General features: G+C 39.3%; 1 protein-coding gene across 1 annotated transcript in view; it reads right to left on the reverse strand.

Moving 5' to 3' along the window:
- Positions 1–13,937, reverse strand: part of LARS1 (leucyl-tRNA synthetase 1) — a 63,194-nt gene that overhangs the window by 36,995 nt on the left and 12,262 nt on the right. The window contains exons 4-13 of the mRNA XM_006128555.5: positions 13,273–13,353; positions 10,591–10,731; positions 9,249–9,410; positions 6,038–6,150; positions 5,527–5,590; positions 4,912–4,979; positions 2,174–2,399; positions 873–960; positions 691–767; positions 93–146 (exon numbers count right to left, since the gene is read on the reverse strand). Coding sequence (XP_006128617.2) covers positions 93–146; positions 691–767; positions 873–960; positions 2,174–2,399; positions 4,912–4,979; positions 5,527–5,590; positions 6,038–6,150; positions 9,249–9,410; positions 10,591–10,731; positions 13,273–13,353 — 1,074 coding nt within the window. The remainder of the gene's footprint in view (positions 1–92; positions 147–690; positions 768–872; positions 961–2,173; positions 2,400–4,911; positions 4,980–5,526; positions 5,591–6,037; positions 6,151–9,248; positions 9,411–10,590; positions 10,732–13,272; positions 13,354–13,937) is intronic.

Genomic DNA, 13,937 nt, shown 5'->3' on the forward strand with positions numbered 1-13,937 from the left:
TTTTAAAAACAAAGTTTCTGAAAGTTAGGCAAGCTCAAAATCCAAATAATTAAATTCATGTGTATTTCAAACACACACTGAGCTGCACTTACCGGTTCAAAAGGCAGGACCATTTCATCTTTAATTCCATATTTCCCTCGCAGTGCCTACAGAAGACGTTAAAAAAAGCATTCTGTAAAACAGAGTGATACTATCTCCTTCCACCCCCAACTCCCAGTCCCATGTGTTTGTCTGTGTCCCCCATACGGGCACAGTATCCACTGCAGCGGCCATGGACAGGCGCTTCTCATCTGGCCCCAAGCTGCTGCAGTGAGAGAGGGCTGAGGTTATCCTTTCTCCCCAGGGCAGCCTGCATAATGAACCTCTCATCCTCAGCCTCACCCCAGAACAATGATTTAAATGATGAAAAAACAAAACTTATTTAAGGACCTGAGCAACGTCACACAAATCTTCTAGTATAATAATGAGATTCTGGTACATTTCCAAAGTCTGTACAAAAATGGCACTGACAACGATTTTTAAAAAAATACTATTTATGAGTGGGTTCCCAACTAGAATCCCTTAGATTGCACCTAATTTTAGAGGCCATTCATAGAAATATCCTAAAATGAAGACATCCCCATTTTATTAAAGTAACTTGTCACACATAAAAGGAACTGTGAGCATTGCAGATCTAAATGAGAGACTTACCTGTTTTTTCTTCAAATCTCTCAGAGCTGCAATGTCATCAGGTGCATCAGATGGAACACTTGTGACCACTCCAGTACCTTGCAAAAATCAATCAGGTAACAAAAAAAAAATCAATTAATGTATACTATGAAACATGGGATGTAATGAACTGGCTCATGCAAGCAGACAATGTTGTATGTTACCTTTATCTTCCTTAATTGTGAGCATCGGAAGAGCATAGATAACTTTATAGGAAGTTAAGGGGGCAGAGAGTGCAGCTCCAAGAATCTCCTGTAACAACAGAGAAGAATATGATAACAAGGAGCACTGTCCTAGCATGTCTCAGCAGGAACTTGCTGAGCCGATATTCTTTTTAAACCGGCTGGTCTTCCACACATATTGCAAATAAGTAAATAAATTAAAAGGTCATAATACAAACTGCAGAAGACCTTCTTTCTTCTGCAAAGAAACTAGATACCGTGTTTTATTCATTACTAGGAAATTAAGTACTAGATTATGGAAGAAATTCAGAAAATAGAAACTAAAATTATTAGAACTGGATAACTGTACAAAAGATTATACCCATTTTCCAGACACATGAGAATTTTGTTAAAGGACTGGTTAAATGGGGAGAGACTGTCTCTAAGTAAATGAAAAGTGTAAACAGAAAGGACATAATGGAATGGTTTAATGTGGTACATTTCAGTGAAAAAGGTTTAAAAGGCTGAGTATCAGGAAAAATTTCCTTAAGACTATTAGATTGAAAAATAGTCTCCCAAAAGAAAAGGAGAAAGGAACTGGGAAATATATAACTAGGTTGAAAGAAGGTCTGTAAAACCGCTTGTATTGTCAGGGCCATACATGCACTGACAAAGGATGGAGTAGGTGTCCTAACAGTTTTCCTCATTTCCAATTCATATTAATTCTATCTTCAACAAAAACTGAATAGTATATTCTATTTTCTCTCCTGTGTGTGACTTACTAACACAAAGGAATTATTAGGAGATCATGTGCATCAAATTTTAGCAAGTGGTATTCTAATTAGACAATGATGTCTAATGGAATGCCCAATATTGCATTGTTATGTTGAATAAATGCCACTGGATCAGCATTGGCCTAAGCATTCTGAAACATTAAAAGGCATGGAGCAGTCAAAGGAAATAGGTACTCTCACATAGGACAGAAAAAGTTTCTGCACTTATTTAACTCTTTCTAGTTAACTATTACTTCTTTATAGTAAAAATAATGAGTTGCTGCTTCACATATTGTACATACATTGCTTGTTACTACAATTTTATTTGAGAACAATGACATATTAACACATTTGTCCCGAGATTAAACAGCTGCACTAGTCTGGTAATCTTCCCATTCTTTATTTGGTCAGTTAACACTCACCAAAAAGTTTTCAGTAGATTTCAAGTATCATCAAATTTGTACGTCTTAGGTAGACAGCAAAGCTCCTACAGAAGTTCATAACTTGACATATAAGATGCAAGATGCTCACCTCTCCCATCAGCTCCTTTACAACAGGTACCACTCCATTATCTTTTGTAAAGCCCTGGTAGGACATGTTCCTGGCAGCTCTTTGGGTGCAGATAAAAATATCCCCATTCACTGTCTCGAAGCCAATGTACTTCATATCTGGGCGAACCCAACAGTTAGTCTGTCCAAACATGGTTTCAGGTCTGAGAGTAGCTGCCACCAAGAAGATACTTTTTCCTTTAAGGCCACTAAAAAATAGAGAGCACATTAAAATAAGAAAACTTGAGTTACTACAGAACCTTACTCACAACTTAGCCCTAAATAAAGTCCAGTAAGAGATGAATCTGGGTGGTCTACCAGGCTTTTCCACTTATTAAAATTTTCAGTATTAAATTGAGTCTTTATTCAGATTCAAAAGCACACCGACTCAAGACAACAACCACCAAGACTTTCACAAATTGGGTGGCCAACTTGAGATACTTTAAAGGAGCCTGATTTTCAGGTGATGGAAATTCAGCGCTTTCGGAAAATCAGGCTCCTTTAAGTCATCTCAAGTAATCACTTTTGAAAAATCTTCAACAAAGCGTTTTTCTCTTCCTAATGAAGGTCACTACTGGCTAAGAGAAATAAAGAGCAGTAAACTGTCAATTAAGTCACAATACGTGAAAGAACACACACGGGGAGATATTCTGTCACATGTGAAAGATGATTTTTACACAGCCATGGGGTGAGAAAGAACCAGGAAACTACAGGCGAAATAGTTGGACCTCAACTGTATGCAAGATTTTGGAACTAAGTTTGAAAGAAGAAGTAGTTGAGGACTCAGAGATAAATGGTAATTGGAATAAAATACAACATTGTCTTAGAAAAGGTAGGTTGTGCCAAACTAACTTGATTTATGAGAAAATAAATAATACCTGAATTTCAGTACGACAGCTGATACAATTCTACATAAGAAATAAATAAGTAAATTGGAAAAGATGGTGGTTAAAATAAGAATTAAAAGGTGGATAAGGAACTGGTTAAAAGGGAGACTACAAGAGGCTCTACTGAAAGTTGACCAATTAGGCAGAAGGAAAGTTACTAGAGGAGTTCCTCAGGGATAGGTCTTGGGAGCAATTTTATTTAACATTTTCGTTCATGATCAAGGCATAAGAAGTGGGAGTGTGCTAATAAAATCTGCAGATGACAAAGTTGGGAGTAGGACTGGACTATCATACAAGAAGATCTGGAGGACTTTGAAAACTAAAGTAATAGTGTGAAACACAAAGTCATGCAATTTGGTACTAACAAGAAGAATTGCTATATACTGGGAACCTATCAGTTGGAAGTGACAGGGGAGAAAGACCTGGGTGTATCGACTGATCACAGAATGACTATGAGATGTCAAAATGATGCAGCTGTGAAGAAAGCTACTGCAAACATAGGATACATGAGGCAAGGGATTTCCAGTAAGGAAAGAAAAATATTATTACCATTATACATGGCACTGATGACACCTCATCTGTAATGCTGTGTGCAATTCTGATCTCTTATATTCTAGTCTGAATTCATCTTTCTTGAACATGTGTGGAGAAGGATTACTCGAATAATCAGAGGAATGGAAAATCTACCTTATGAAGGGAAACTAAGAACTTGGCTTGTTTAACCTAACCAAATGAAGGCTGAGAAGAGATACGATTGCTCTTTATAAATACATCAGAAGGATAAATAACATATCTTCCTGGTACTTAAGTGCCAATATTGACATAAGAACAAATGGATATGAAATGGCCATCAACAAGTATAGGCTTGAAATTAGACACAAGGTTTCTGATCAGAGGAGTGAAGTTTTAGAACAGACTTCCAAGGGGAGGAATGGATTTTAGACTGAGATTGATAACTCTATTGAAGGGACAGTATTATGGGACACATGCCAGTGTTGGCAATTTAGGGCTGCTATTAGTAAATATCCCCAACAGCAAGAGATGACACACTAGATGAAGATGGCTCTGAGTTACAGAGAATTCTTTCTCGGCGTCTATTTGGTGGGTCTTGCCAACACGATCAGGGCCCAAATGATTGTCACATTTGGGTCAAGAACAAATTTCCCCCAGGTCAGATTGGCAGAGGCCATAGTGGGTTTTCACATTCCTCTGCAGCTTGGTGCACAGGTCACTGGCCAGTCACTAAAGTAAATGGTGGATTCTCTGATGTCTTTAAATCGTGATTCGACAACTCCAGTAGCTCAATGAGAGGTTGCAGAGCTATTATAAAAGAGTGGGTGTGTGAGGTTCTGTGATGTGCAAGCAGTCAAACTAGATGATCACTGTGATCACTACTGCCCTCAGAAGTCGATCAGTCTATGGAACGTGCATTTTAAATATTAATTACAAGAGAGAAAAAAAAATCCAGGACTTGACAGGTAAATAAGAAAAAAAAAGTAATATTTCACAATCTTGTAGATGTTTGTGTTACACATTTTCTATTATGGATTTCAGATTTTAAATATTTATAAAAATGAATTTTGAGTTCAACTTAAAAGTTTGAGTTCAATTTTTTCCTGACCAACTTTTTTTTTAAAAAAAAAGGAGACTGGATCCCTTTTAAAAATACATTTATAAAATAGACAATGCCTTTCAGGAAGGTATATTCTAGTAAAATACAAAGTAATAGGCTCAGTGCAGAGGTAATGGCTGAAATTCTGTGTTATATAGGAGGTATGACCAGATAATCTAATGGTTTTTCTGGCCTGAAAATGAATGAATCTATGAGACCTACCTTAGCTTTGCAGGGTAAGGTTCTACTACCTTCATTTTTATTAACGTGTATTCTTGAGGTCCGACACCCTAGGAGTCACACACATTAGCCAGGAGTCAATATAAAAGTCTACTCACGCAGCAAAAGCATCATTTCCCGAAAATCAATTCTGCATTTGTAGTAGCGCAGTTCAAATACTATTTAAGGATCTGATATTGGGGTCCCAAAATAAACTAGACTTCCAATGATGTCAATGAGATTTTATCAGCATACAGACTGCAGGACATGATCCTATTTATTTCTCTTGATCAAACACTTTATTTATCTAGGCTATTATATTACATTACTAAAGAAAAGAAACTGGATTTCAGTAGGCACCAAATCGTGTTCTAGTGAAAATCTTGACAAACTGTTACATAATCAATCAGAGGAAACTGACTAAAGTTAACACTGACCATTGTTGTGGTTCAATTTTATTTTCCTAGAGGAGGCCAAGCTTCTCATGTATTAACGGTTTGAGATCAGTTAAGTCAAGATGACTATATATTTAATAATCATTATCAAGAGCATATTTCTTCAGGATTTAAAAATTATATACAATGTGCAAGCAATCTGTGTCAGAATAAAACAAATTACCTCTCCAGTTTGTCTGTCATGATCCATGCAAGGTTGTCCATCTTTTGGAGAATAAATGGTATACCTAAGAAACACAGTAAATTATTATTTAAGGATGTGCGTGGCAATGTACAGACAAGGAGGACGACAAGTTGTGTGGGACGAAGAATGTTGGGTGGGATTTTCAATAATAGTCAATTAGCTTAACTCTGCTACAATTAATGTTAGCAAGAATCCTACCACTGATACCAGTGCAAGTTAGGTTAATATTGAAAGTTTTTTAAAACCTCACCCCAGAAGTCTAAGGACACAACTTAGACAGCAAGGGAAGCATAGGAGACCCACTAAGTTTGATGGGACATCTCTATTCAGAGAGCTTGCATGAGTGAATCTGTATAAATTACAAAGTGATCGTAACTAAGTCACAAACACATTATATCCAATTTTGTAAAGCAGTACCTAGGGGGACATTTACCTTTTTGCTAGGATTTTTAATAGTACAGACTTAGCAAGTGAAAGAGAATATGATTACCGTTTCCCAAATTTAACTTTATTTCTTTCTTTCAGTGTTAAAAATTGCCACCGTACAAATGAGTCGTAATAAGGGTTAATGTCAGTGGTAATGAAAGAACGTCTCCAATCCACCTGAAAAGATACATAACAAGTAAGCAAATCCAGCCGAAAATTCCTGTGAAACTTAGAACACAGAACACTTGTTTCATATCACCTACTTGCTATATTTATTCAAACCCTACAAGAAATAAAAAACCTCCATGAAATAAAAAACACAAACAAACCTTGATTGTTTCATACTTCTATGTATACACAAAGTCTATGCAATTGATTGAACATGGGTCTTTCAAAAAAGACCTTAAAAAGCCTGGATCCTGCTTTTTGTGTGCTCCATGGAACTTTTTGTAAGACCAAAGAGGAGGGGGCATAGGCTACATCTACACTGCGCGGCAATTTTAAAATAAGCAATTTCAGAATAACTATTCCAGAATAACACATCTACACTGCAGGTAGCTTCAAAATTAGTCTGAGGCAGGCTTCCCTAATGTAGACATGCTATCTCGATTTAGAGCCCCAGGAGGCACTGGGAAGGAATAACTTAGAATGGCTCTTGTGAGGGGCTATTTCAAAATAGCAGCAGTGGAGCATCTACACATGCCTTACTTGGAAACAGCTATTTCAGAATAGGCATTATTCCTCGTAGAATGAGGTTTACAGATTTTGGAATAAGCCATCCATTATTTCAAAATTATTTTGAAACAGAATGACTATGTAAGAGCTCACATTGTCATTTCAAAATAATGCTAGTTATCTCAAAGTAACGGTGCAGTGTAGATGCACCCATATTTCGCTCGTGTCCTTTATGGATTCCTCTTCTCCTCTGCATGTGTGTGGAATATTTTCCACAAGTTCTCTACCTGGAGCCTGTTCTACACCCTAGAAGGGGCTGCCCATAAATGGTGTCATATGTAAATGATCTGTGGCACCTTTCACTTCCAAATAGGGATGTTAAATTTAGATAGTTAATCAATCAAATAGTCTATAGGACTTCCATCAACTATTCGATTAGTCGATAAGGGCACCTCCGCCTCTGAACTGTAGCAAGAGGTCTTGCTACAGTTCAAAGCAGAAGCCCCATAGGTAGCATGTGGCCAGCTCCGACAGGGCTCTTGTACGTTTCAAAAGAAAACCCCACAGGGAGCAGGGAGCCAGCAGAGGACTCCCCACTGGCCCCATGCAGCTTCTGCTTTTGAAATGTACATGGTAGGGCTCTTGTACATTTCAAAAGCAGAACCACAGCAGAACTTGAGCAAAGGGAGACTGCTTCAGTCCCCACTAACACCATTTTCCACTGTGCCTCTACCTCCTATGCCCTGTGTAGACAGTGCTGGGGGGAACCAGCTTTTAAGCCAGATCCTGTTCCCCCCACTCCTTGCTGCCTCTCTCTGATACAAGAAGCAAGGGTGGGGGGAGCAACTAGTCACATCACTAGCTTATGCTTACTGGATAGTCTATTAGTCAACTAGTCACTTACATCCCTATTCCAAATCTTGAAAAAAATAAGATCTGTTTTAGAAATGTGCATCTGTCTGTCTGAGTCTGTTCAAGGACTCCTCCTAAACCATAAGAACTAGGACCATAAATATGATATGCCGCTTCCTCTTCTCTTAACTTAAAGCAAGGCCAGAGTCTGATTGTACCAGGAAAATGGGAAGTGAAGGGAGTGGGACTGTTTTCCATAACATGAAAAGGGAGGAGCTGTTTGGAGAGATGCTACACTCAAAATGGCCACTGGAGGCAGCAAGTGCAGGGGAGAGTTATACTGCAGAGTGACAACTGTAAGCAGCCACATCCCCAAGAGAGTGGACAGCTGGGGATGGGGCTCACCATCTTGCCTGCCACCAGACCAGTTACGTGTGGTCCCCCCTGCCTGGGAGACAACTCCTGCTACCTCATCTACCCTGGGAGGGTCCAGGGGGAAAGAGAAAGAGGATCCAGGTAAGTCTTCTAGTGGTTATATGACAGGAGATGCCTTAAAAAAAAATTCACAGAACAGGTGCAGCTATGAGAAACAAAGTGAAAGTTACCTAACCAATTAGAAAAACAGTGAGTAAGTGAAGTGGAAGATACTCCCTCAAGGGTTATTGAGGCAGCTCTGTCTTCAACATACAGGCTACTTCTAAACTACGAGTTTTCTTGGCAAAAAATATGCTAATGAGGGACTCATCTGCATGAGTCTCACTCTCATTTGCATATTTTCTGCCAATCTGTTTTTGCACAGAAAGAAAACATCCACACTGCTTCTTTTTGCACAAAAAACCCAGTGCAAAAACAGATTGGTGGTAAATATGCAAATGAGAGTGCAACTCATGCAAATGAGTCCCTCATTAGCATATTTTTTGCCAAGAAAACTCAGTGTAGCTGTAGCCACATTTTTCCTGGATTTTCTTCAGATACTGCCTAAAGGAGCCACTTTAGTACTAGTAACAAATCAATGCACAGAAGTGAGTAAGCAACAACTTTGGGCTATCAACTAGCAAAGCAGGATTTGAACCAGTGGGAAGTCATGGATAGCAGGAGAGAACCTATGAATTACTTGCACCATTATTAAGTCGCTAATAAGTCAGGCTCCTGAACATGAAGGAATTCCATCACTTCAGAGCAATTTAGCGTTGAGAATTTACTGTATGATGTGGAAATAACTTCACAGCTAACCTGTGGTTTGGCAAAAATCTCCATCCTTTATAAAAAACAAGTTGGTATGTAAGGTCTGTTCTCTCAGAAATTAGATTTGTGTCAGAAGGGGCATCCCTTCTGAAGTTTCACAGTAGTTTCATCTCGTTTCTCAGTCTTATTCCTAATTTTTAAACAAAGTTCTTCACTCTCAGTAAGGCACCTCTAAATATTTAATGTTAGTTAAAGAAGGCTATTGTCTGGTATTAGAGCAAGAGGAGTCAGAACTCCTGGGTTGTATTTCTGTCTTGCTAAATTACTTTTGGTGTTTCAGGTAAAATGGAGATAATACTTACTGATCATACTAGGATATTGTGAAGCTTTATTAATGCTTTCTAGCACTTTTGATGTTCCAAGTGCACTGCTGCTAACATACTTATTGCTCTGGTACTAACATAAAGCAAACACATCAAAGGAAAAAGAGATCTCAACATTAATTTAGTAACACCAATAAGAGAACTCATGTGTGTAGTAGTATTTAAATTTTGAATAGGTACCTTCAGCCCCATGCTCTTTAGGTCCTGCAGAGCAAGGGGTGGGAAGTAATCAAGCCAATGCTCAGCCTCTGAAAACTTCACTATTTCTTCATCAGTGATACCCAAAGACTTCATGATCCCCCACTGGTACTTGGACGAGCCAGTCTTGGCAGCAGCTTTACTCTAAAAAAAAAAAAAAAAAATGTAGTAAATAAAAGAACATCCAAGCATGTCTCACCTGTTTCTTCATCTCCTGCCAGCAATCATTCAATCCTAACTTAATATCGTCAAGCCACCAAGATGCGTGCTAGTATTGATATTTTGGCTGCTTTTCTCTTATTTAATGAGGATACAATGCTGGTGCACACTCACCATCTGCCTCACATTCACATGTGTCTAACATGAAGCAGCCCAGAGAATGAATTTCAGATCAGTCCAAATACAGTCAGTATCAGGGCATGCTATGTGGTAGTTAGCAAGCACTGATTGGTACAGGTGAAGTATTGGACTAGTAACGAGATATGTATACAGGAAAAGGTTAAATAGCTCTGCACTATATCCTTCTGATTGATTGATAATCTCTTCTGTTCCTACCTTAAATATATTAGGGAAAAATATCTAGAAATTTGGATTAAAAACTGTGAAGAAACAAAAGAATTCACTTGGCACAGGTCAAATTAGGCAAGATGTTTTTCTTCTCTCTCACAGACAGATAGACACAGAGCTGTGTTCCAAATCCTTTACTCACAAATTTCACAAGTTATTTAACAGACTATAAACTAATCTGTGTGGAATATTTATTCCCCCCCCCCCCCCAACCAAAGTTTTCCCTTGCCCTAATATTTCTGGTATCTTATCAAAGTCTTAAATTTCCTTAATACTTTCTTCAATAAGCCACTCTTTTGAACGTGGCTGTAATTTAATATGTCTAGTGAGGATTTGACTCTCAATTTAGCACAGAGAGTAATCAGAAAATCTGGGTCATCTAGTCCATTACATCAATTAGGTCATCTAGTCCATCACACCAATGGAACAGGATTGTTTCCTCTACCGTAGGTCTTCATGTTCTTTGTCTAGTGTCCTTTTCAACATCCCAAGCAAGGGGGCAGACTCCATTTCCCTCAGATGACTATTGAAGAGTTGAAGAAAGCTCAGAAAACTTTTATGCAATAAAATGAGATTTTGAAGACCATGTAGTTAAAGCATCTTTTCAGAGCCATCATTAAAGCACCTCATTAAAGTGAAAATGTATTTTAAATGTACATAAAAAAATGTGCATGTTTACATTTCATGTGCATAGATATATGTGCCATGTACTCATATGTATTTAAAAAAAATACTTTGAGAAAGGTGTGATACAAACCTTTTTGCCTTTTGCTTTGTCTCTGATGACCACTTCCTCCTCCTTTCTAGAAGCCATTTCCTCTTCCTCTTCCTCCTCATCAGGAAACTCAGGTGGGCAGCCATATAATTCCATTTCTCTTTTCAGCTTATCTGCACATGCCTAAATAAAAAGTCACTGATAACCTATTAGCAGTGCTCGACAAATAATGCAATCTACTCACCTGTGGCGAGTAGATTGCAACCCGGAAGAGCCGGGTTCAGGCGATCTGTGCATGCGCAGAACAATTTGCCCATGTGCAGCTCGCTGGACAGAGCAGCTGGCGAGCAAGGCTCGCCGCAGTTCGGCTATCCCTGCCTATTAGAATTGCACAGTGGTTAAAGTTGGAACACTTTTCAATGACTGATTTTTATATCAATTATTTATGTACTTCAAAGATTATATTGATAATATTTTCTTGAGTCTCTCAGGACTCAACTTTTGAACTTCTTTTATAGCAATTTGAACCATTTCTGGAGACTCATATGCTACGTCTAGACTACAAGCCTCTTTCAAAAAGAACGCCTAGAGTACAAGCAGCTTTTTGAAAGAGAATCTACACACTCTTTCGAAAAAGCACATTTTGCATTCAATAGTGCCTTTTTTTAAAAGAGTACTTTCGAAAAAAGGCATTATTCCTCGTAAAATGAGGCTTACCGTGATAACAAAAAACTGCCGCGTTCTTTCGATTTACTTTCAAAAGAACGCAGCTGCAGTTGAGATGCAGGGGAAGTTTTTTTGAAAAAAAGGCCACTTTTTTGGAAAAAACCTTGTAGTCTAGACACACCCAGAATGGTAAATTGCAAGAGTCCTAGCTTTTAGTTAAATAATTTTCCCTAATTCACCACTAACCTGCCCATCTTTGACCACTGGTTAAGAACTGAAACAATTTTCCTCCACTCCTATCTTAATTTGTGATAGAGATAGGAAAGCAATAATCAAGCCTCACTTATAACTAGGATTATTAGTAAGCAATCAATAAAAAACAAGTTATTAATCACTGCTTATGCTTTTTGTTATCATAGTTCTAGGTGCATAAGCAATGCTGGCAAGATGTAATTTGCTTGTAAGTTTTGCAGCTACCAAGTAACTTTAGAACACAAAAAATAGGCTATTGAAAAATGCAAGGTTTCTCAATTTGAGGCCTTCATGAACTGGTAGCACTGGACATACCCAAATGACTCAGAGTATAAAATAGTTGAGGAAATCATTCATTAGGTGTTTGTACATAATAAACCTGATTATGGCCTTCAGGTGCTACTGCAATGTATGGTAATTAATATAGAAAGCATAAAAGTAGAGATGTACCCTACCAGTTCTCTGTTATCATATGCTGGAGAAAAGATTAATATGGCAATCAATTCAATGTGTGTCAGCCAGAAGTACCATGGAAATGATCTAATCTGACCCATTATATTCTAAAACAGTGGTCTCCAACTTTTTTACATCCAAGATCACTTTTTAAATGACAGAACAAGTCAAGATCTACTGCCCCTTCCATGAAGTCCCGCCCTCTCTATTCTCCTCCTCTGTAGTCACTGACTCACAGAAATGTCAGCTGGGGCCACACAAGTGAGATACAAAAAAAAAAAACCCACAACTCCTCCAACCCGCCCCCCCCCCCCAAGCCTCACTAATGTGGCCCCAACTGTGCTGGTGGGAGCAGGGAACATGGTACTGGGGAAGGGTGCTAGTGGGTGCCAGGGAAGAGGACAGGGTGCCAGTGGGGACAAGGGAGAGGGAACAGGGTGCCAGAAGGGCAGGGGATAGGTTTCTGCAGCAGGGGACAGAGTGCCAGTGGGGGCAGAGAGTCCCCTGCACCAACCTCCTCCCAGGATTTCCTCCCTCCCCTCCCCGCCCCCCCCCCCCGCCAGAGGAGGGAAGCCCTGTCGCATGCCTCCCCCTGGGACTGTTCCGGGGGATGAGGAGTTAGGAGTCTCCAGAGGAGGTGTGCGCCAGAGCTTCCCTCCTTTGGGCGGGAGGGGCAGAGGAGTTAGGACGGAAGCCCCAACATGCGCCTCCCACCAGGACTTTTCCCCCCTCCCCTGCAGAGGAGGGAAGCCCCAAAGCGCTTCTTCCCCCGGGACTCCTACCTTCTCCCACGACGCAGCAAGTCCCCGGCGCACCACAGACCTGAAGGAGGGGACCAGGCAGCACACTTCCGGAAAACCCGGAAGTGGTGCGCAGCTGCCGGACTTCCGTCCATCCTGCGGGAAGCCAGCACTACCACCATTGTCGCTGGAGGTAGGTAGAGAGGCTTCTTGGGAGTGGGGAGAATTGGGGGGCCCCGAACACCTGACGATTGACTGGTCCAGTCAATGATATTGACATATCATCCTAGGGATTGTCCAAATTCAAGTACTGTGGATTCTGTATATACCTATTATGACAGTGGATGCCATGCATCATTGTGAGTGTGGAAAGGATGCAAATATGATCTAAACACATTGATTTGAGACTAGGATGTTACTTTTTAGTTCAAAATCAGCCACCCTTTCATACTGTAGAAATCCTAAACATTGATAGGTTTCAGATCAAACTGCATCTATGAATTCTTCAAGCAGTTCAATCAATGATTTGGATATACAGTGTAGGGCTAAGTGACATTTTCAGTTAAATACAGAAATATGTGGAAGAGATGTCAGTAGCTCAAAACAGTCTTACCTTAATAGGCATGCCAGTACAATGCAGGCCAAATGGGAATAGGCAAGTCTTTCCTTTTAGCCTTTGATACCCAACTGCAAACTACAGAAAGTTTTAAAAAAAGGAATCCATCAAAAATATAAACGAATAACCACAAAAAGCTATTGCAGGTGACTCACAACACTAAGTCCTTAATCTCTGACTCAGATTCATTTTGCAGTCAAAATTACTAAAAATACACAAAGCAGCAAATACAGTCTAACGATCTGAGTGAAAGAATGCAGATCTGGGAATATAGCCCTGATTTATAACTGATTTGCTATGAAATCTTGAGCAACTCAGTCTCTATCTCAGGTTCCCCACCTGAAAAAAGAGGTCATATAGGTCATTTTAGATAAGTCCCACAAGACTTGATTGACTAATATTTGTAAAGCACTGAGTTTCCATGGATGAAATGAGTGCATGTCAGAACCATAATAACTTTTATATAAAACAGCTGACTTCAAAACACGGTATATTAGGAAGGCGAGTAAAAACATAAAAGCATAACACACATTGGGCTTTCACTAAATAAGCAGTGAAACTCTATAAAATTATAATGATCTTCAGTAAAACTTTTTCACAAATATTTATATTGAGGAAAGGGAATAGTAGTTATCCATGCAGGACAATGTAGCACTTTAAAG

This window comes from Pelodiscus sinensis, chromosome 16 (genome assembly GCF_052426305.1).
Source record: "Pelodiscus sinensis isolate ZL-2025 chromosome 16, ASM5242630v1, whole genome shotgun sequence".
Taxonomy (NCBI): Eukaryota; Metazoa; Chordata; order Testudines; family Trionychidae; genus Pelodiscus; species Pelodiscus sinensis.